This window comes from Bos indicus x Bos taurus, chromosome 22, assembly GCF_003369695.1.
Source record: "Bos indicus x Bos taurus breed Angus x Brahman F1 hybrid chromosome 22, Bos_hybrid_MaternalHap_v2.0, whole genome shotgun sequence".
NCBI lineage: Eukaryota > Metazoa > Chordata > Mammalia > Artiodactyla > Bovidae > Bos > Bos indicus x Bos taurus.
The window spans coordinates 22,819,955-22,843,411 of record NC_040097.1 but is presented as its reverse complement, the minus strand read 5'-3'; the positions used below and the strand labels follow the sequence as shown (position 1 = coordinate 22,843,411).

Here is a 23,457-nt window from a genome sequence, read left to right as displayed (position 1 = left end):
ATATATTTCTCATATGTACCAGGTCCATAAACTGGCCTTTCTGCATCTGAAATGATTCTTCAGCTCACTGGGCTGGAAGAACAACTGAGCTCTGCTGTTAACACCTTTCTGCACTGAATTCACCATCGGGCCTGGAGAAACGCAACTCACCTTGCAGGGCTTCAATTTTCTGACTTAAAGAAATTAAGGTTTAATATTTTACTGTCACTGTCAGATGGTTTGAGGATGTCATCTCTTCCTGCTGGGATGCTGACTCATAAAGTAGGTATGCTGCTGCTACTGCTGCTGCTAAGTCACTTTAGTCGTGTCCGACTCTGTGCGACCCCAGAGACGGCAGCCCAACAGGCTCCCCCGTCCCTGGGATTCTCCAGGCAAGAACACTGCAGTGGGTTGCCATTTCCTTCTCCAATGCATGAAAGTGAAAAGTGAAAGTGAACTCGCTCAGTCATGTCTGACCCTCAGCGACCCCGTGGACTGCAGCCTACCAGACTCCTCCGTCCATAGGATTTTCCAGGCAAGAGTACTGGAGTGGGGTGCCATTGCCTTCTCCGCAAAGTAGGTATATCTGACTTCAAAACCTGTCCTCCAACCACTCTGCTAGACTGATCTCTAAGGCTTCCTGTGGCTTTTGCCATGTATCACTCCATGCTCCTTGGGCAACTGAGGATGAGGATGAGGAAGGGAGGCTGCTATTCACTATGTGCACTGAGGGCAAAACCACCCAGTTAACAAATAGTAAGAAGTAAGCCTGTGGACTTCCATCTGCTGCTACACTGCCATTATTTCCCAAACAACCTCAAAGAGGACCTGTGTGCTTTAGACATACCTACCTTTATTTTCTCACTAAATTTTATCAATATAATTTTGTAGAAAAACTCTAGATTTTTGAGTCAGGACATCTGAGTGTGAATCTAGGTTCTGTCCATTATCAGTTGCAAGCATTTGGGCATAAAATGATTTTAATGTCCATTTGTTCATCTATTAAAAGGTTATGATATTTTCCATTTCCTCTTTTGGTGATTTCTGAAATTCAATAAGACAATGTAAGGCAAGTCAGCATGGTGGTAAAGTGTTATACAGAAAAAAGGAATATAGTAGTAAAAAGAAAGACTTAGAGATGCCTTACTTATCTTTGTTAGACAAGTTGCACAGAGTATTTGGGGGAAACCACTTAAGAATCTTAGAGTAAACCAGGCAGTGAAAAGTAGGTATGTTCAGGGAAGATTCCATCAAAACTGGTGGTGAGTACTCAGTTTCTTTTAAGAGTCACTTGGCATTGCCTGGAGATGTTTGGTTCTCACAAACTTGGTGGTGTGTTGGGGGGCAGCTGGCTACTGACATCTAGTGCGTAGAGGCAAGGGATATAGCTAAATACCCTGTAATACATACAACAGCCATACATACATACAACATCAATGAATTATCTGGGTCAAAAATGTTAATAGTGTCAAAGTTGAGAAATCCTGCATGAGTTTTAGAAGCTAGTGTATCTATGTATTCCTGTGTTCTAGCATCTAGAGCTGTACTTGGCATAAAGTAGACACCCAATATATATATACATGTTTTCTGAATGAATGAACATGCGAATGAACACCCACAGAGAACTTGATAATGCCAGACAGAACTAATTCATACTGCCAGTGAAAATCTTATATCCTCTAGGCACCTTCTCTGTCTACTCCTCTAGCTTCTTTACTTTTCTTTTCTGTCAGAGCTTTTCTTTTCTCTTCCAAAGTCAGGTAAGAGTAAGAATAGCCTATCAAATCTGAGGATACCTGGGAGCTATAAATAATGCTTCCCCAACCACCCTCTTCAGAGCACTCCCTTTCAGCTGGACAGTCGTCACATCAGTAAAGAAACGCATTCACTGTCATTCCTTCACCGAGCCCGAACACATAGGACCAAAAGCACATCTTTCCTGCAAATGTCTTCCCAGAACAGTTCAATTATGCTTTTAGAAAGACACATCCTGGCCATGAAAGAGAAACTAGGTTTAGATGAGAAAATGGAAAATGAAGGCATTTAGTTCTAGGAGCGCAGATATTTTGTCTATCTGTTCATCACTGTATCTCCCATGCCTAGCAGGGTTCCTGGCATGTGGCAGGCATCCTTAAATATTGGCTGAATGTAAGAATAGCCTGATGAAGTCACACTCCAAGCCTTCCTTCAAATCTGCCCTCAACTAAAAAAAATATTTTTGGTCTCAACCATTCAATTTCATAGGAAGGCAAATTGAAGGTCATAGGTTTTGAAAAATTATATCCCTTTTCCTCCCTTATCCAAAACTAGATAAAGATATATAGGTTCATCATTGAGATGTGGCCGTTAACATGGCGACTTAAACAGTGCTCACAATAATAATCTATATTGGGCATGAATGTTCTTAAGGCCATGTTTTACCAGAAATAAAACAAGCCTAAAATATTTGTCATGTCTCTGCCAGAAAGCCTACATGGAGACAATGTGTGGTACTTTGGGAGGATTTAAACATTCTGTAAGCAGGGCTGAGGAAGTCACATGGTGACTATCAATAGAAACTTTTTACCCCCAACCTGCCAGTCCCCCCCAAAAACCCTAATGACATGATTACACACTTATATTGGCCAACCCAGAGCTCCCTAGTGAACTGACTGCCCTGTGCTGGGAATAAGCTTTCCAGAAGCCATAGGAGAATGTGTTTGAAGTTGCCCAGGAACCATTTCCCATTAAGACTTTTGGCTAGAATCTGTGTTAAAAAATGATCACTGTAAAATAAATTAATTATGCAGATCCATTAGTCTGCAGAGTAGAGAGACTGAGGTGTTTCCATTTTCAATTCAACCTTAGTCTTTTAAAGATTTAAAGGCACACCAATGACCAAGAGCTTCTTCTGAAAGAGAGAATAGTTCATGTGCTCCTTTCAGGCTCAAAATTCTCCCTGATTCCATTTTCTTAGACAAGTATGGAACAGGACCACCAGCTCTGTTTGTACACTAGCTTAGAATGTTTGATGACAAATTCAAGCCTCATCCAACACATTATGTCTTAACACCAGATGCTTCCTCCATACTTAATAGATCGTTTTTAAGCTCTTAAGGATCAACATGATTAAGTACACACATCCACGGCCAAAGAAAAGGCAGAAGGGAATGTAGGTAAGATGAAATACAATCTCTATGTGATTTATATTGGATTTGGTCACCTCTGGGAAGAAACATCTATCTTGTAGATGAAGACTGACATATGATAACACTTAATAAAACTGTCTCTAAGTTTAGTGTGAAGGGGTAAGCTTATATCTGATAAACACTGTGGATGAAAACAACATTATGTTTTTAAAAGTGCTCATGTGATGATTGTTCATATATTTAAAACCCATAAATGCTGTTGGAAACAACAGGTTGATTTAAATTTCTTTTTCCTCACTGGCTATAATACAACACCCTGATTAACCACACAATTATTATTTTTCAAGAGCAAGGGAAAGAGGTAATAGAGAATTGATAGTTACTAACCTTGCCTCTGACAAAAATAACAGTCATTCTGGAAACATTTTATTGGGCACTTTACTCTGAACTCTTAATTCACTAGAAATAACTCAAAAGCTAACACTAGTAGATGCGGCAGTCCATATTGACCAAGAAGTCAATATCGTGTCAACACTTCAAAACTGGACTTTTAATCCTCCCAGTTTGTGATGGGTTGTTTCTGTTTATTTGTTTGCTTGTGTTTTTAGATCCCTCTGGTTTTGGGTGAAACAGAGCAAAAGTGTCCTAAGCTCAGTTCTCTCTCTCCTAGCAACATTTTCATCAATCACAATCTCTCTCATTGTGGGAAAAAATGCAGCATTTCACAGGTTCACCTTATGAAAGGTGTGCCCTGCCTCTAGCCTGAAAACTGCCAGTGGGGGAGAAATCTCAAACATATTGATTCTATGTCAGTTGCATTTTCCTCCCAAAAGATCCATTTGAATTTTATTGGATTAAATGAATTTCAAATGGCGGGGGGGGGGGGGGGGGGGGCGGGGCGGGGTTCAGTGCTCAGGTGCAAAAGAACGCATCTGGGACCTCTGAATTTCAACTTTGTCACGCTTCTCATCATGCTTATCGGCAGCTGTTTTCATTTTTTAATTACTCAGGTGGTATAGATGCTTTGCAATATTCTACCTGAAGGGCCACCTCCGTGCTTTCCAGCTGACCACAAAGTGCAAGAAAATAATGCTGAGGGTGAATTAAAAAAAGGTGAGAATTCTACAAATCCTCCACAAATACATCAATTCAGCAGCAACTGCTTTTTATATTTTCCCTCAGTGACAAACAGATGCCTTGAAGTATTGATATGTATGTTATCATTGCATCTTTATTTTGACTCTATGTTCGAAAGATTGAAAAGCAAAGAGATGGATTTCTTATGATCAATTTTAAAAGCTACCTTAATTTAGCTACTACTGCATATAGCTCTCCCTAGGCTGGCTCCCTTTCGTCACATCCACATCTTTGTAGTTGAGTGGAAATACAATACACATTCTCCAGTTACAAATACATAATTTGCTTGTAGTCACAAAAGCACAGCCTGAGAAGGAGGCTATGCAGTTTTAAAAGAGAGAAAAGCACTAATAAAATATGGGGTGTTATTGTAAGCCCCTGCAAATCACTGCAGACTGCCTGTAGATTGTACTGATGAAGTGAAACTCTGACTGAGGGGAACGATGAAGAGCTTGACTCCAGAATGAGTCTGCCTGGCTCTGAGTTTCATCATTATCACTGTGTGTGTGCCTCAAACTTGCCCTCTGTCTCTGTTTTCTTATCTGTAAAACGGGGAGGTAATACGATCTCCATCCTGGGATGGCTGTGAAGATTCAAGGAAACAAGCCATGCAGTGTTTAGCACAGTGCCAGGTATACAGTAGGCACTTACCGAATGGAAATGACGGATGCATTCTTTATCTTGCTAAACAGAATAAATGGTCTCATAGTGAAATAAAAATTCCCGTTGTTATTCCCAATGTGGCACAAATTTCTATTCCTTGGAAGAGATTACAACATTACTGGAGGGATATGGCATTCTGGACTTCTCCAAAGGGATGCTTTTAAGACCAGGCGTGCTAATCCTCAGTCACACAAAAGGTCTTGATGTCTTCAAGACACAGATGCCCCATTGCTCTTCCTCTGTCAGTGGATGTGAGCCTGCTTGGAGCCCTAACACTTTTGTCAACTGGTAACCTAGAGGACAAGATGCTTTCACCTGCAGGGTGCCACCCCCTCACATCTGCATTCATTTCTATTACTGAACAGCTTCAGAGGACAATCAACTCTTTTTACACCTAACAATTTTGTACATAACCTGTTACGACAGCCACGTAAAGAGAAAGATGACAAAAATATTAAGGGATCCATTGGGGGAGTGGGTGTTGGGAAGATGAAGACAGATGTTCAGTGCTGTTGAGTTTACTTAGTACTAAATGCCAACAGCCCAAGGATTAAAGCTTTCTTTTTTCAACAAATTATCAGCTAGGGAACACTTGGTTCCCATGAGGATTTATGCCATCTAACACTGTTGACACTAGGAACATGCCTATTTGATCAATAAGAGGCAATGTAAGTTCATATGGGTTTGGAGGATTTTTAAAAAATATATAATAGCTTTTTTTAAAAAAATTATTGGAGGATTTTTGAGGCTGAACATGATTAACCAAAATTTAAAAATCTGTTTGTCAGAATGAGTAGTTTCATTCCAGCTTACAAAGAGTGTGTGAGGGGCTGAATGTTCAAAAGAAGATGTGAGGACCACATTTCCAGATTCCTAGACACTATTTCCATGAGCTGCTCCTAGACAACCTCAGGATCTGAATCATGGCTCTTATGGAAAAGATTCTATGCCTAAGAGGTCTATTCACACATGATGTTCCCAACTTTACTTTCAAAATCTCTGAAAAATAGAACTACCCCTTTTGCTTCTTATTCAATGATGCTTTAACTTTCATTATAAATGTATTCTCTAATCCATTTCACCATGAACAAAAGACAATGCAGATTTGTTGTCTGTGTAACAAAAAGAGAAGATGAAAGCCTCAGTTTGTTTCCATTAGAGCAATTACTTAATCATCTTATCATCTCTGTCTAGGATAATTATATTAATAGACTTTCTCTCAGACTTCTGAATTAACAACAAAGAATTCAGATCCTTTAACACTTTCTGGAAAAAAGAAAAAAAAAAAGCAATTAAGCAGTTAACCAGGTAATGCCTTGTAAAAACCATAACCAGCAGTGGTGAGCAGGTCATGGATTTGCACTGGTATGAATTTAATAACAGCAACTTCTCTCTTGATCAGCATCAGACATAGAAACAGGAGAGCCGGGCTGGGCATCTGACAGATGGTGGCACAAGTACACAGCTCAAAGAAAGACGGAAGAGGAGCAACAGCCACTCAACCATTAGATCTTTTCACAGAATTCTGGAGTAATGATCTGAACACGTTCCATAAATTCAGTTCTTTTCAAGGTGCACGTACCTGATCTTAAGAGAAAATTCATCCAGCCTACTCTGGTTTAAGACCTCATGAAGTCAGCATAGCCCTTTTGGCACAGCACACAATATTTATCAGCTATTTATGGAGTTTAAGAAATTCTTGCTCTGACACTAAGGAAGAAACTTTAATTAAAACGGTATGCAGGCAGGTTATGGCACAGTGAATACACTTAAGACATTAAACACTCCTGGTGGGAGGCAGAATGACATTACATTTTTATGAAGCCAGATATAAGTTGGCTTTAATAGTTTCCTTACTATGTTCAAAGACACCCAACACATTCTTGAACAACCAAGATAAGCATCAGACTACCACACAGCACAGCTCTTTGGTTTAAACAGATGAATACAAGCAAGCATAGTAAGAGAAAAAAAAGACGTTATCACTAAAGATGTCAAAAAATGATATTTGGAAAGATAAGTGACTGTACAGTCTAAATCTATGCAAACACACACAAAACCAGCTGTAAATCAAGAGAGATAGAAACTTACCGGAGCAAATATCACCATACACATTTACAAAAGAATTGATAATCCAACTTCCCTCTCCTGAAACAAAATAGAGGCTGTCTCATACTAAAAATCAAGCTTCTCTGTCCACAGCACCAGCCACTGGTCCCTCTTTTTATGAAGCAAAGGAGGAGAACGAGAAAATCAATGAGGAGGGTAAGGGAGATGTTATACCAATCAGGTAGCAGCTTCTGCCTTATTTGCAGAGAGATGGCAAAACGGTCATATTATTAGACAGTGACAACCCACAGCCGAAGTACAGCAACCTGATACTTCCCTCTGGTGAGAGGCTGCCTGCTTTGTGGGAGGTGGTTACCATCCCACACTTGGCTTTTTGCTCCCAACTGCAAGTGCGGGACTGGCTGCTTTGAGTAAGCCGCCTGCATCACCCAGGGAGCACAGGCTCCCCCTTGACTCTGCAAGCCCCCTCCTCCCTTCACCCAGTGCTTAAAAACAAACTGGGAAATCAAAAGGAGCTGGGATTTTGTTGTGTCTGGGGTGCATGGGGGAAGTGTGGTTTTAGAAAATCCTTATGAATAGATTTGCATAGATTAGGGAAATGGGTAGGTATTTGTTTTAAAAATTGCCCCTGTTTTTATGGAAAAGTCTGGATGTGATGCCTGATCCCTTTTTGGGAAATTCATACCACAACCCTAAATAATGAGGAAGGTGATGGCACCAGAAGACAGGCTTTTCAGGCTCTGGCTACTGGGGAAAGGACAAATGATGACTTGGTGGGTTTTCTGTCCCAGGAGTGTGACTTAAAAGTCTCCCTGGCAGGTTTCGAAAGGTTTCGGTGTGACCTGGGTCTGCTTTATCTACAAATGGGCCTCTGCGGGAGGGGGTTGGCCCAGAAAGTGTGCACATCATCCCAAGACAGCATATTGGGGGGTATTGGTAGTGAATTCATGGGGAGGCTCCCAAAGGTTAGATGTTCTCCACACCAGCTTCCTGAGGCCCTCCTCTCGGGGGTCTGCACCACAGCAAAGGAGGGAGAAATCCACAAGCCTCTTTCCCAGCAAGTTCCCTACTTCAGGATTCCTCTGGGGACAAGAACAGTGTTAGGCTGGCCCAGGCATCTCTGCTTCATCTTTTGTGTGAAGCTCCCTTCACCTGGCTAGACTTTTCATTGGTGGTTATTAATTCAGAATCCGTCCTGAGTCTTTCCTTGGGTCCCTCTCTCTGCCTCACACACAATGGCACCAGCACGGCAACAAGCATCACAACACTCATCATCTCCTTCCTCCTGTTCTTCCTCTTCCAAACACACGATAACAGCTCGAGGAGGTCGGGGGACCAACCAGACAACCAAACCTGATGAGGGGTCAGGGTTCCAGCCTCAGTCTTCCATTGTCTCGTTCTGTAACTTGGGAAATATCTGAGGTCTCCAAGCCTCAGTTTGCCCTTCTTGAAATGGGCACACTTACACCTCACAGAGCTGTTAGTGGAGGGCAGTGGGGAGCAAATGAAAAATGGCTACAGTATTTCAACTCAGGTACAACTTGGGCTCAGCATCCTCCAGCCGCCTGTCTCCACTTCTTCCAGTGATAAGTCTGCTCCTCACAGGTCGCCCTCCAGGACACGCAAGAAAGCTTCAGCCTGTAGGCGGCCCCTTTGAAATTCTGAGAGGAAGCTCATTCCACCCCCACCTGTACTCTCCTCACTGCCACACCTTACCTGCCAACTGAAAAACCACTGCATTTCAAGAAGAGAAGTCACACAGGGGAGTAAACTACGCAAATGAACACAGAAAACGCAAGCCAAAAAAAAAAAAAAAAGACTGAGAATCACCTGGCATTTCCATTAGCTTTCAGTAAGCATTTGTGGAATAAATGAATGAAAGGCTGACTGAAGGAATAAGGCCCCTTTGCTAAAGGCCACAGTGCCTGCCAGGCAGCTGGTGACCAGCAGTGCTCCAGTAAGTTAAAGACACGCAGCTACAGCTACCCACCTGTGGGGCACAAGCACACTTTCCAGTTTCTTTGGGTGGACAGTGAGTCATTTTCATCAGCGTTTTGAATATTAAGAACCCTACTTCCAGGAAAAGAAAAAAAGGTTTGTCTTCCACATCTCAATGCCAAATATTTCCTAAGTATTTACTTGTGTCAGGAACTAGTCTAAGTTTCTGTTGTTGTTCTGTGTAAGTGGTTATCATGTGTGAGCCTCACAAAACTGTGAAGAGTTACAATTTTCATTCTGGTTTAAAAAGAGGAAACCAAGATGCAAAGAATTAAGTCCAAAGGCAACAGTCAATAACATAAAGCCACGGTTCGAAGCCAGTTGAATGCCAGGTGCCAAGGCATTAACCTCTCTGTTACAGATACCACACTGTGGCATTTACACTTTCATTCACTCAGGGTCCAGGGTGTGCGGAATCCACACATGGATTCCTGGACCTGAAATGACTCCACAACTCTTCCCACCACATGGATTCATACCACAGAGACTGGGAAGCCCAGGAATAGAAAGGTCTACCAAGCTGCCAAAGCCCCAACCTGGGCTCTCCATTCTATGTGGACTTGACCTTATTTAACCCGTGGCAGATGGACAACGCAAGGCCCAGTATTGGGACTGCCAGTGGCCTGTCCAGTGACCCTGGGTATGTCCCTTCATTTACCCATCTTTCAGGTTTTCTCAAGTTAAATGGAAGGGTTTCCACTGAAATCTCTAAAGGGCTTTCTGGGTCAACGTTGGCTAGATAAAGTTCTAAGACTAAGGGTTTGATTCTATCCTGCTGCTGGGGTGAGCTGTCCATGCCTCCTATTTTGTTCAAGATAAAACATCAACACTCTCTCTGGCTTCCCTGCCACCTCTTCCCTCCACTTATCTCTCAGCTGGGCTACTGTGATAGATCCCTAACTGATCTCCCTGTCTTTACTCCTATCCCATGAAATCATTCTCCATGTTGTCCAGATTGAGCTACTAAGAATATAGATTAGATCACTCATTTGAAAAAAAAAAAAAAAAAAGAATTTCCTTTGTTGTCCAATAGGCTTCAAGTAAAACTCAAAGTCTTTATTGTGTCTTCAAATCCTGATGTGACCTGCTACCACCTGCCTTTTTGTTTTTATCTATTTCCAACCCTCTCCTTCCCTACTCTTCGGTCACACTAGCCTTTACTGCCTTCTCGCTTGCCGTTTCTTCTGCCTGGAACACTCTTTCCTCAGATCTCTGCCTGCTCTCTTCCCTTGTCACTGGATAGTTGGTTCTACGGTCCACTCTTTAGAGCAGGAGTCCCTAACCTCCGGAATCTAGTGCCCGATGATCTGCGGTGGAGCTGATGTGATAATAATGGAAACAAAGTGCACAATAAATGAAATATACTTCAATCATCTCGAAACCATCTCCGCTCCAGCCCACTCCATGGAAAATTTTTCCTTCACAAAATTGGCCCCTAGTACCAAAAAGGTTGGGGACCACTGCTCCAGAGGGTCCTTTTTCCCTAACCACCACATGTAAAAACATCCTTTCTGTCTCCCCATTCACAGTGTCCTTTATTTTTGTTGTAGTGGTGATGGTCGGGTTGGGGTGTGTGTGTGTGAAATACGGGTTTTTGTACTTCTTATTGCCTGATTTGTTCTTAGTTACTTGTTTAATTATTGATTATCTTCTCTTCTTTGAGATAACCTCAGAGAAAACAGGAAGTCTGTTTTGCATAACACCATATTCTCCGTGTTTAAGAGAATGTGTGGCACGTAGTAGATGTTTAATAACGTCTCATGCATGGACCGATTAATCAGCACAAGAACGACTCAGTGTTGACACAGAGTAAAGAAACCTGCTTCTCAAAAGAGCTTTCTTCAGGTGAACAGAGGTGACTGATTCACTCATATTAATGGACACAGACTGTTTGTACTTCCTCATATGGGGAATCTTCTTGAAAGGTTGTGGACTTCTGCATTATGTTGATTTAAGTGGAGGCCATGTCAAAGATAATGGAGAGCTCCTTCTGTAAAGTATTCTGAGCAGATGTTCTATAGAAGCGTGGGTGCCCAGGGTTCAATTCTTCTAGACTCACATGGATCTTTGCATACCTGACCGGCATCAGAAAACAAACAGTCCTAAAAGCCAGCCACTGAGACTGCCCTTCCCTCCATTCTAGCAGACAGCTGAGACAGTCAGCTACCACTCTCTCCAACATGCCACTGGAACTGACAAGAAGAAAGCAATATGCCATTGTTTGATAGTTTTTATTTTGGAAAAATGATATTAATATTGTCACTACTGCCTTAAAAATAACATTTATCATTATTAGACTGTTCAAAATAGTGCAGTGTTCTCTAAGTTGGGCTTTTATAGAGAAAATAAAATAGATGAAAACAATCCGTGATTCTCTGCAAACATCATTAGCAATGCTAATTTCCAATATGGTCAGGTCTTCAACTCTGATCTTTCAACTGAGTGTGGCCTTCAGACAACTTCAAATGATTTTGTTTTCCCTGAACTGAAATGCTGGTCTCCCTTTTGGTGGACATGCCTCTTGGCAAATGCAACAGTTCTTTTTCCTTAACAGCTTCTATTTCCAAACATCTGGCTTCTCAGAAGGGGTCCTTTCAGGCCTGTTTGCTTCAAGTTTAGACAGTGGGAGGTCTAGCTTTCTAAGCATTTAGCAAACACTGAGAGGAAAATTCCAGCACCAGGAGAATCTCTCCCTCCGCTGCTGTGGGAGGAGCAAGGTAATCAAAGACAAGAAGGCTGCTCTGGCCACACTAATAAATGGCCCAGGGTGTTAGCTAAGTTCCTTCCATTTAGCTCCCAAAACAATTTCAAATCTTTTGAACTATAGCAATGAGAGCACTTATATCCAATCCACTCATGGAACAGCCTTGAAATCTTTAATTGTGCCTTCCTTACTCTGACTGCAAACAGCTCCTAGCAGGAGTAAAATGCAGCTATTTATTTATTCTGATGTGGATGTAGAGAGGATCAGGGGAGAAATTTCTAGACCTCTTTTTAAAATTTTTTTCTTGAAGGAAAAAGAGTGATTTCTTCCAACTTTATCTTTTTTCTTTTTCAAATACCTAATGCAATAAAATAATATCAGTAACATTTGAACATTTATTAGGTTACTAGCTTTCCTCAGCCAAGTTTAAGGCTGCCAAACAGAAAGAAGTTGAACACAGATGAGAAGTGTGTGGAAACAAAAAAAGCTAAGAAATATAGTAGAATAAGGTCTGAGGAGTGTTTGGATGCTTGGGTGGAAATGTAGCCCCAAATGATACTGGGAGGATAAGGGCCACAAATGATAGTGAAAACTGCAAGTGAAACACAGAGAAAACAAACTTCTGGTTACTAAAGGGGAAAGGGAGGGGGAGGGATAAATTAGCAATTTGGGATTAACAGATACACACTAGTATATATAAAATAGATAAACAGCAGAGACCTACTGTATGGCATAGGAAACTATAGTCAGTATCTTATAATAACCTATAATGGAAAAGAATCTGCGTAGGTCTCTCTCTCTCTACATACACACACACACACACACACATAGAGTCATGTCTGACTCTTTGCGACCCCATGGACTGTAGCCCGCCCGGCTCCTCTGTCCATGGGATTCTCCAGGCAAGAATACTGGAGGGGGTTGCCATTTCCTTCTCCAGGGGATCTTCCCCACCCAGGGATCGAACCCAAGCCTCCCACATTGCCGGCAGACGCTTTAACCTCTGAGCCACCAGGGAAGCGTATATACACACACACATATATATAACTAAAGTTACTGCACACCTTAAACATTGTAAATCAACTGTACCTCAATAAAAATTAATTTTAAAAATAATAAAACAAAAAATAGCAAATGAAAAATGGTTGACACAGTCTCTGAAGACCATGTATCTAAGCAGGATCACACCATATTCATCTGTATATCCTCCAAAGCATAATGCCCGGCACAGAGCAGCCAAGCAAAGACGATTTGTTGAATGCAGGAGGACAGAGGACCTGGGGGCAGACACCATACTGGACAGCTTCTGTATGTCCCTCCAGCTCCCCTTTCCCACCCATTCTGTGTCCACCTAACTGGACCACATGGATCAGTGCTCATCTCCGAGGCTTCCCAATGAAGGGGCAGCCAATGGGAGGCACTGCCAGGAAGTCAGAGGGTGAAAGGAAACTGAGGTCTGGGTACTTACTCTCTTGGTCCCTACTGATGAGTATCTAAGTTGCTTCTGCCTCTCTGGCAAATGCTACAGGTGCTGTGAAGTTGCCTGCTCCACACACTTTCTCTGTCTCTCTTTCTGTCTCTCCCCTCCCGTCTCCTACACCCATTTGATCCTTCAGGCCTGGGATGCTAACAGCTTCTTTCAGTTGCCATCCTCTAGACACCACTGCTTTTTACTTTAGTTAAGTTCTGCCTACTCCTTTTTTTTGACTATATATATTAAAAAAAACTCCTCCTTTAAAAAACAAAACTCCCCTTAATCACCCAGTTTGAGTGTGCCAGCTCTTTCCTACCTAGAACCTGACTATACAAATAGGTGGATCCAAGTTCCATTCTGTCCCTTACTCCACGTAGTGTTTTCACTCTCCATCATCTATAAGATCCACTGCTTATAAACTACTACATGCAGAGTGTAAATACAGAGCAAACATATGATATCTAACAATGTGGGGACACTTACATCTTGATACTCTTTGCCAGCTTCTGTTTGCTTTATAGAGATTAACACCTGGCTCTTTGATTTTTCCTCTAGAGGGAAGAGCTTGTCAGTCACGTTTCAGAAAGGAAAGAACAGCCCATGCCATGTTCAGAAAGACTTACCAGATGTTCCTCTCTTGAATATGAAGGAGGTATAGGAGTGAAACTGAGGCATAAAGTTTAAAGTAAGTAAGTATTTGTTGAACTGACTTTGAGTGTCTGCATTTCTGAATATTCATAGGACATGGGTCAATCTACTCAGTCTATAGAGCAGGACTTTGGAGAGTTGCTTCCTACTGACACTTCATAGAGGGCAGACTAGGAATTCCCCAATATTCAACCATGATCTGGACCTTAGGCAATAACTCCAGTGTTATTATAAGCTAGGTAACTTCTGCTTGTATCCCTACTCTAATCAAATACTTCAAGCCAATAGAGGAATTAAGTACCTTTAGAAACTTCTTCAATATCCCAGAAAAACTAACTCTGGAGGGAAGGGGACTCAGGTTTTACATATCACAGTTAAAGCCTACTCAGGGCTCATGTTTTCAATAGGAAAGAATAATCTCAAATCCATGAGAACTTTGATATTTTCCCAAAGGAAGTACAATTATTCATCATTTTAAAAATTTCAGTTCAACAATTGTTCATGGGGTGAGTGCTAAATGCCAGGTGTGTGCTAAGTTCTGAGGATTGTTGTTGTTTAGTTGCTAAGTTGTGTCCAACTCTTCTGTGATCCCATGGACTGTAGCCTACCAGGCTTCTCTGTCCATGGGATTTCCCAGGCAAGAATACTAGAGTGGGTTGCCATTTTCTTCTCCAGGGGATCTTCCCAATCCAGGGATCAAACTCAGGTTTCCTGCACTGGCAGGCAGATTCTTTAACACTGAGCCACCAGGTTAGTCCAAGTTCTGAGGATAAAGTGGTGAAAAAGATAAACATGGTCCTTGCCACTAGGTTCTGAGGATCTTTCTGATTTATCTGCATAAGTCAGGAACCTTGGAGAAGGAAATGGCAACCCACTCCAGTATTCTTGCCTGGAAAATCCCATGGACAGAGAAGCCTGATGGGCTATAGTCCATAGAGTCATAAAAAGTCAGACATGACTGAGTGACACAGCCACAACAACTGTATAGAGTATAGTATTCAGTTCAGTTCAGTTCAGTCGCTCAGTCGTGTCTGACTCTTTGCAACCCCATGAATCGCAGCATGCCAGGCCTCCCTGTCCATCACCAACTCCTGGAGTTTACCCAAACTCATGTCCATCGAGTCAGGATTGCCATCCAGCCATCTCATCCTCTGTCGTCCCCTTCTCTTGCCCCCAATCCCTCCCAGCATCAGAGTCTTTTCCAATGAGTCAACTCTTCACATGAGGTGGCCAAAGTATTGGAGTTTCAGCTTTAGCATCAGTCCTTCCAAAGAAATCCCAGGACTGATCTCCTTTAGAATGGACTGGTTGGATCTCCTCGCAGTCCAAGGGACTCTCAAGAGTCTTCTCCAACACCACAGTTCAAAAGCATCAATTCTTCGGTGCTCAGCCTTCTTCACAGTCCAACTCTCACATCCATACATGACCACAGGAAAAACCACAGCCTTGACTAGACGAACCTTTGTTGGCAAAGTAATGTCTCTGCTTTTGAATATGCTATCTAGGTTGGTCATAACTTTCCTTCCAAGGAGTAAGCGTCTTTTGATTTCATGGCTTCAGTCACCATCTGCAGTGATTTTGGAGCTCAAAAAAATAGTCAGCCATTGTTTCCACTGTTTCCCCATCTATTGGCCATGAAGTAATGGGACCAGATGCCATGATCTTAGTTTTCTGAATGTTTAGCTTTAAGCCAACTTTTTCACTCTCCTCTTTCACTTTCACCAAGAGGCTTTTTAGTTGCTCTTCACTATCTGCCATAAGGGTGGTGTCATCTGTATATCTAAGGTTATTGATATTTCTCCTGGCAATCTTGATTCCAGCTTGTGCTTCTTCCAGCTCAGTGTTTCTCATGATGTACTCTGCATATAAGTTAAATAAGCAGGGTGACAATATACAGCCTTAACGTACTCCTTTTCCTATTTGGAACCAGTCTGTTGTACCATGTCCAGTTCTAACTGTTGCTTCCTGACCTGCATATAGGTTTCTCAAGAGGCAGATCAGGTGGTTTGGTATTCCCATCTCTTTCAGAATTTTCCACAGTTTATTGTGATCCACACAGTCAAAGGCTTTGGCATAGTCAATAAAGCAGAAGTAGATGTTTTTCTGGAACTCTCTTGCTTTTTTGATGATCCAGCGGATGTTGGCTATTTGATCTCTGGTTCCTCTGCCTTTCCTAAAGCCAGCTTGAACATCTGGAAGTTCATGGTTCATGTATTGCTGAAGCCTGGCTTGGAGAATTTTGAGCATTACTTTACTAGCATGTGAAATGAGTGCAATTGTGAGGTAGTTTGAGTATTCTTTGGCATAGCCTTTCTTTGGGATTGGAATGAAAACTGACCTTTTCCAGTCTTGTGGCCACTGCTGAGTTTTCCAAATGTGCTGGCATATTGAGTGCAGCACTTTCATAGCATCATCTTTTAGGATTTGAACTAGCTCAACTGGAATTCCATCAACTCCACTCGCTTTGTTCGTAGTGATGCTTTCTAAGGCAGAATGATCTCTGTTCGTTTCCAAGGCAAACCATTCAATATCACAGTAATCCAAGCCTATGCCCCAACCAGTTATGCTGAAGAAGCTGAAGTTGAATGGTTCTATGAAGACCTACAAGACCTTTTAGAACTAACAACCCAAAAAGATGTCCTTTTCATCATAGGGGACTGGAATACAAAAGTAGGAAGTCAAGAAACACCTGGAGTAACAGGGAAATTTGGCCTTGGAGTATAGAATTAAGCAGGGCAAAGGCTAATAGAGTTTTGCCAAAAGAACGCACTGGTCATAGCAAACACCCTCTTCCAACAACAGAAGTACAGTATTACAGTATATTTGAAGCACAGTATGTCTGGAAGCAAACGTGAAAGCAGCAGTATATAGCCAATTGGGTTAGTTGGATACCTACACTAACTCTGTTGGACTTACAAACAAAATGAACTTATAAATGTGCTCTCAGAACGGAACTCATTTGTATATAGAGGACTTACTGCATCTCGAACAAATGAGACCGAGGGGCGGAGATGTTGTAACAATGCAACTTTATATTTATTTTCTTCCTATTAAGCTACCAGATACAAGCCACGATGGTAATAAACACAGCAGATACCTGATCTCATATGATTGATTAGCTTTCACCTCTCTGACCTAGAATCTATTGTTATTTTCATTTTATCAATGAGGAAGCTAATGTTTAGTACAGTTCAGAACTTACCCAAATAGGCAAAGCTAAGACTGTTAGAAGTAGGGTTTGAACCTAGGCTGTCTGACTCAGAAGTTCCAGCTGTAAATCTTACTACCAGCCTTGCTAATGTGTGCAATTTTAGCATAAACATACAAAGTGGGTAGCTGACCATCATTTCTCTGACTGAGCTTATATTTACTGGAAAACAAAAGTGATGATGTAGTTTAATGGCATAATTTCTGATGATAGTACCTGCTGTTCTGGTGTGAAAGTGAAAGTTGCTCAGTGGTGACTCTTTGCGACCCCATAGAGTATACTGTCCATGGAATTCTCTAGACCAGAATACTGAAGTGGGTAGCCTTTCCCTTCTCCAGGGGAACTTCCCAACCCAGGGATCGAATCCATGTTTCCTTCATTGCAGGCAGATTCTTTACCAGGTGAGCCACAAGGGAAGCTGTTCTGGTGTAGATGTTTAAAAATAGTCTCACCAGAAACCTCTAGACAGCAGAATCATTCTTCCTGCTAATACTGCATAGTACCCAATACTGCTTTGCATGTGTGTGTGTGCATGCGTGCGCACCCATGCACACCCATGTCCACCTCTCTGTGACCCCATGGACTTTAGCCTGCCAGACTCCTCTGTCATTGGAATTTTCCAGGGAAGAATACAGGAGTGGGTTGCCATTTCCCACTCCAGGAGATCTTCCCAACCCAGGGATTGAACCTGCATCTCCAGTGTCTCCTGTGTTGCAAGTGGATTCTTTACTGCTGCTGCTGCTGCTGCTAGGTTGCTTCAGTTGTGTCCGACTCTGTGTGACCCCAGAGACGGCAGCCCACCAGGCTCCCCTGTCCCTGCGATTCTCCAGGCAAGAACACTGGAGTGGGTTGCCATTTCCTTCTCCAATGCATGAAAGTGAAAAGTGAAAGTAAAGTCGCTCAGTTGGGTCTGACCCTTAGTGACCCCATGGACTGCAGTCTACCAGGCTCCTCCATCCATAGGATTTTCCAGGCAAGAGTACAGGAGTGGGGTGCCATTGCCTTCTCCAGGATTCTTTACTGCTGTAGGTACTAAATACATCTTTGCTAAATCAAGAAGAGAAAATGAACAAACTTCCTTAAGCCCACACTCATAATTCTAACCAGACAGAGCAAAGACTCAGCTCTATGTTTTCCTACCATTTTTTTAAATAATAGAGAGAGCTCCGTCAGCTTACAAGTTTGGCTGTTCCTGACACATATTACTTAAAGCCTTGTGTGGATCCACAGGATGGATACCTGTTGCTATGATGAAGGATTAAGACTTTATATCAGAAAGAATCCCTGAGGTCCATTTTTTACATGAGTCTTGTTGGTAATGTCATAAGAGGGAGGGAATTAAAAACATGGAGACCATTTTCAATATTCTTGCACAGTCCACTGAGAAATGGATAGCAAACCAGGTCATGAGACACATGACTTCACATGACTTCACTTCCCCACAAAGAGAGGCGTCATGGCCAAGTGTGTACACTTGTGGGCCCCTTTTAGTCTTTCTAAACTTCAATTTCTTCACCTGTAAAATGGGAATAATAGTGATGATGCTAGCATGTTCTAAGTAACAGGGAAGGAAGCTTGGATGGTAATTATAACACAAGTGTCGTGTGCTCTCTCTCAGTGCAAATACTAAAGGCCAGAGGAATTTAAGAATTAAATGCCTGCAAAACGGCTTTCTGGTTTTCCTTTCCTTCCCAACAAACATGCCTCCAAAATCTACACCAAATTCAAGCTCTCAATAAAATACAGCATCGGTATGAAAGAGAACGATGTCTGCATCTACTCCGTGTATTTTACAAAATGTAAAATTTGTAACATGAGAGCCAAGAAGTTCCAAAAATTCTAGTCATGAGCTATCTGCCTATGATTCTATCTGAAACTATTCTCCCTACTCTGCTCCCACCTTCCCAACCCCACCTCAATTTGGGGATGTGACTGGTTACATGAGGTACAGCAAGAGAATGGGGTCCATCAAAGAGACCTGAGGCATTATTTCAATTTAAAGGCTTCTGAAATTTTCGAAAAACTTCTCTCTTTGGCCTGAGCATATCTTCTGCCAGAAGTGTCTCTGGATTACTATGATATGGAATTTGGTCACTTGACTTAAAACAAATGGTCTTTTTGGCCAATTCATTTGGTCAATCTCTTAAAATTTTACAAATCAAAAAGACCCCCCACTCTGGGGATGCTTCCTGCAATCTTAATTTATATTTACCCAACTCCTTGGATTCAGGACTACCATGAAAGATGTTGCAGCCTCGGCTATCCCACAGGGCAGCCTTGGTGCCGACACAAGACTTTTTTGATGAAAATACTCTGAGAACTGAAATTTACACTATACAGAGTAACCCTTACTGTCTGTGCTCAGTGTCTGCCTCCAGAAATGCAATACACAACCATACTTCCTGTATTACTTGATTATTTATTATTGCAAGCCTGCTTAGAACAGTTCAACATGCCGTGTGCACTCACACAGAGAGAAACCGGTTTTCTTTTTCAGCTGTGCATCTATTTTTAAAATAGACTGCTTTACCAATGTCTCCCTTAAAATGTTAGTTTCTTCGTAAACATCCCTGAGTTGTTAAATGATACAAATTAAGAGAGTGGAGCTGAAGAACAGGACATTCTGATATTTCCAGAATGTCACTTATCACAAGTCTAAGAGCAGCCCTTTTCCTCCCAGTTCTATGGAAGTATGAGCACAGAAACTCCCTGTAAGAGACAAGAAACACAAGTTGTTCTGACATTAGCTGTAGTAGTATAGCAGAAATCAGCCTCATATTCTATTTGGAAAAAAAAAGAGTCTACTCTTTCTTTTAGGATACCACAACAGTCTGGGATGTGGATCCTGGGGATCAAAGCCACTGAGAAGTGCGGTTCTCAAACCCAGCTATGCATTTGGATACAAGCAGCTCAGGTAACAAGAGGAATTACCTGTTTCAAACTCAGACCTCCTGAATCACAAATCAGAAGGGTCCCCACCTCCTCCTCCCCAGTGGGAATTTGATAAGACATGGGTATTAGCGACCCCTGTACAGTAGATGAAGCCAGTGCTTGGAGTAAATTATCATCAGCCATGGTGCTTGTTGCATGAGGAAAGATCCATATTCAACCACGACTCTGAGAAGGAAGAGGAGTCTCACCTCCAGAATGAAAAACTGCCTCTGGAACCTGTGTCATGGAGGGGGGAACGGGATTCCTCATACCTCTTTTCTGTCTTAAGGTTTCCTCTTTCAGTAGGCACTCTCTCACCCAAAAAGACAAGAGGGGAAAACAACACAAATGTAATGACAACAATGACCATGGCAGGTACGTATGTGCCAGGCCCTTGTCTGAACATTCCATATGAATTAACTCATTTTGTCCTTCTTAAAATACAACTTCATGGCAAATACATGGGGAAACAGTGGCTGACTTTATTTTTCTGGGCTCCAAAATCACTGCAGATGGTGACTGTAGCCATGAAATTAAAAGACGCTTACTCCTTGGAAGGAAAGTTATGACCAACCTAGATAGCATATTCAAAAGCAACTTTGTCAACAAAGGTTTGTCTAGTCAAGGCTATGGTTTTTCCAGTGGTCATGTATGGATGTGAGAGTTGGACTATAAAGAAAGCTGAGCGCCAAAGAATTGATGCTTTTGAACTGTGGTGTTGGAGAAGACTCTTGAGAGTCCCTTGGACTGCAAAGATATCCAACCAGTCCATCCTAAAGGAGATCAGTCCTGGGTGTTCATTGGAAGGACTGATGTTGAAGCTGAAGCTCCAATACTTTGGCCACCTGACGTGAAGAACTGACTCATTGGAAAAGACCCTGATGCTGGGAAAGATTCAGGGCAGGAGGAGAAGGGGACGACAGAGGATGAAATGGTTGGATGGCATCACCGACTTGATGGACATGGGTTTCGTTGGCCTGGCGTACTGCGGTTTATGGGGTCGCAGAGAGTCGGATACAAGTGAGCGACTGAACTGAACTGAACTGAACTGAAAATACAACTAACTTTAAAAATAAGAAAAGTCCTCCAATCAACAAAAATGCGCCTTGAGCCATTTCCCAGAATTAGCCCAGATCCTGCCCACTCCCATCAAACAGGCCCAACCCTCTCCAGAACAAGCTGTCTTTGGTTGCCCTCTCCATCAAGCTTTCTATTGAAACAAGCTCTAAGTGCAAGTAGTTTATTCAGAAGGTGATTCCAGGAAAGACAGGGAGGGACTGAGTTGGGGAGGTGAAGGCAGCTACCAAAGGGTGCATTAATGAGGCATAGGAGGCTGGCCTGGCTTTTTTCCAATCCCTTTCCGGCTCCCGCAAGCATTAAATCCCCTGCCTATTCCACTGGAGGGGCTGAAGCCCTCAGGCTGGGAAGCTGGGTCCTTGAAGGAGGAGGCCAAGGGCCTGTGTTGGAGCAGTGAATGCTCGAGGATAGGGTGTGGACTTGACACTGACTGCTCCAGAGCCTGCAGGGGATCTTTGAAAGGCCTAAGTCACCAGCAGGAAAGGAAATAAAAGGGAAGAAGGAAACTGTCAGTAATGCCTCCCGATTCTATGAGGGAATCAAAGAAAGACTATGTTGGTTTTGTGTCTGTTTTTCCTGCATGCTTTTTTCCTCTATGTTTGGTTTTTAAGGGGCTTGGTGATTTATGGACCTGACCAAGCTTCTCTTGTCAAGTGTTTTGCTTTAATGCCTCAGCCCTTTGCTTGTGCTGTCGCCTCCAATAAAATGCCATCACTTTTTCTCCTGGATAAATACCACCCTACTTGCTCTTCAGAGACCAATGCAACTGCCTCTGCTACCCATTTTAGTTTTTTTCATTGATAGTCTTTATTTCCTTTGGTTTAATTCACAGTTAGCCATCTTCATGTTTGTCTTTCCCTTTTAATCCAACATTTTACAAGTGATGAGTGCTCACTAAATGCCTGTATTTTAAATGGATGGACAGACAACTTCTAAATATAGCGATTTGAAGCTTCTTCCCTATGCTTTACCTTCAGACGCTGGGCATATGATAGTGGAAGGGATATATTGTTCCTCTTTGTACAATTTCAAAATTCTGTTAATTCATTAATTGTTATGGATTTCTAGCATGTTCCTCTCTGTCCTTCATAAAGGCCCAATACTGTCTGATTGCAATGAGGGCTCAAGTGATGTTTCAGTAGGGAGGTGGTATAGATGAGGTGACAGATCCACTAGTGACGGAACTAGCACCACTGGAGACAGAGTGAGAAATAAAAGAAGCACTGTTGGCTCTGCCAAGAAGGACAACATCTTCATTTATCACCAGCTACTTCCAGAAGCAAATCTCCCCATATTCTTTGTTGAAAAGCCTCTTTCCCTACTGGGGATTTGCTATTTGGAGAAGGTGATGGCACCCCACTCCAGTACTCTCGCCTGGAAAATTCCATGGATGGAGGAGCCTGGTGGGCTGCAATCCATGGGGTCACTAAGAGTCGGACACGACTGAGCAACTTCACTTTCACTTTTCACTTTCATGCATTGGAGGAGGAAATGGCAACCCACTCCAGTGTTCTTGCCTGGAGAATCCCAGGGACGGGGGAGCCTGGTGGGCTGTCATCTATGGGGTCTCACAGAGTCGGACACGACTGAAGCGACTTAGCAGTAGTAGTAGCAGTTGGTTTTTGGACTTCTACTCATCCTTCAAAACCTAGCTTATTTGTTAACCCTTAGGTGAAGAGGAAAAAGAGAAAGAAGCTGCTATTTGTGGAGCACTCAGTATTTCAGGAGCTTCTTAAGTGGCTCAGATGGTTAAGAGTCTGCCTGCAGTGCAGGAGACCCGGGTTCAATCCCTAGGTTGGGAAGATCCCCTGGAGAAGGGAATGGCAACCCATTCCAGTATTCTTGCCTGGAAAATCCCATGGACAGAGGAGCCTGGCAGGCAATCCATGGGGTCCCAAAGAGTCGGACATGACTGAGCAATTTCACTTTCACTTTACTATTTCCAGGCACTGTGTGGAGCACTGAGGTTATTTTATTTTATTCTTCCAACAAAACTGCAAGGCAGGCTTTGGCCTCATTCTCCAGAAAAGAAAAGTGGGGCTAAGCAAAAACCTACTTAATATGTGATGAAATCCAGATCTAAATCCAAGTCTTGCCTTATATATAATTATTTTCATAATAAGCTTTGAGTTTACATGTCCTAACTCAGGGTTATAATGAACCCTCACAATAAACCTGTCGGTTAGATATTATCCACCACATTTTACAGGGATACATTGATCTAGTGGGATCTTTTCTTGTCTCCATTTTCTCTTCTTCTGTAGTGGCTGAAATGTCTGTTATGATACTTACCTTAATATTTCACAATGCTTTGAAAAAGTACTAACCTTTGGCAAAACAGGGTTGTGGAATGCTAATATCCTAAGCCCAGTGAGCCCATCTAGATGCATTTTATTTATTCATTCAGGTCACTCATACCTTTACCTCCTTGGCACCTGAT

General features: G+C 42.3%; 1 protein-coding gene across 3 annotated transcripts in view; it reads right to left on the bottom strand.

Annotated features, from left to right (window-relative positions):
* The window catches only part of SYNPR (synaptoporin), a 300,656-nt gene that overhangs the window by 170,521 nt on the left and 106,678 nt on the right, over positions 1–23,457 (bottom strand). The window contains exon 1 of one of the 3 annotated variants that reach the window (XM_027523264.1): positions 6,999–7,328. The exons of the other annotated variants lie outside the window; for them this stretch is intronic. Within the exon in view, the coding sequence (XP_027379065.1) occupies positions 6,999–7,022 (24 nt within the window). The 5' untranslated portion in view covers positions 7,023–7,328. Of the gene's footprint in view, positions 1–6,998; positions 7,329–23,457 lie in introns of those variants that run through there. 3 annotated transcript variants of the gene reach the window in all.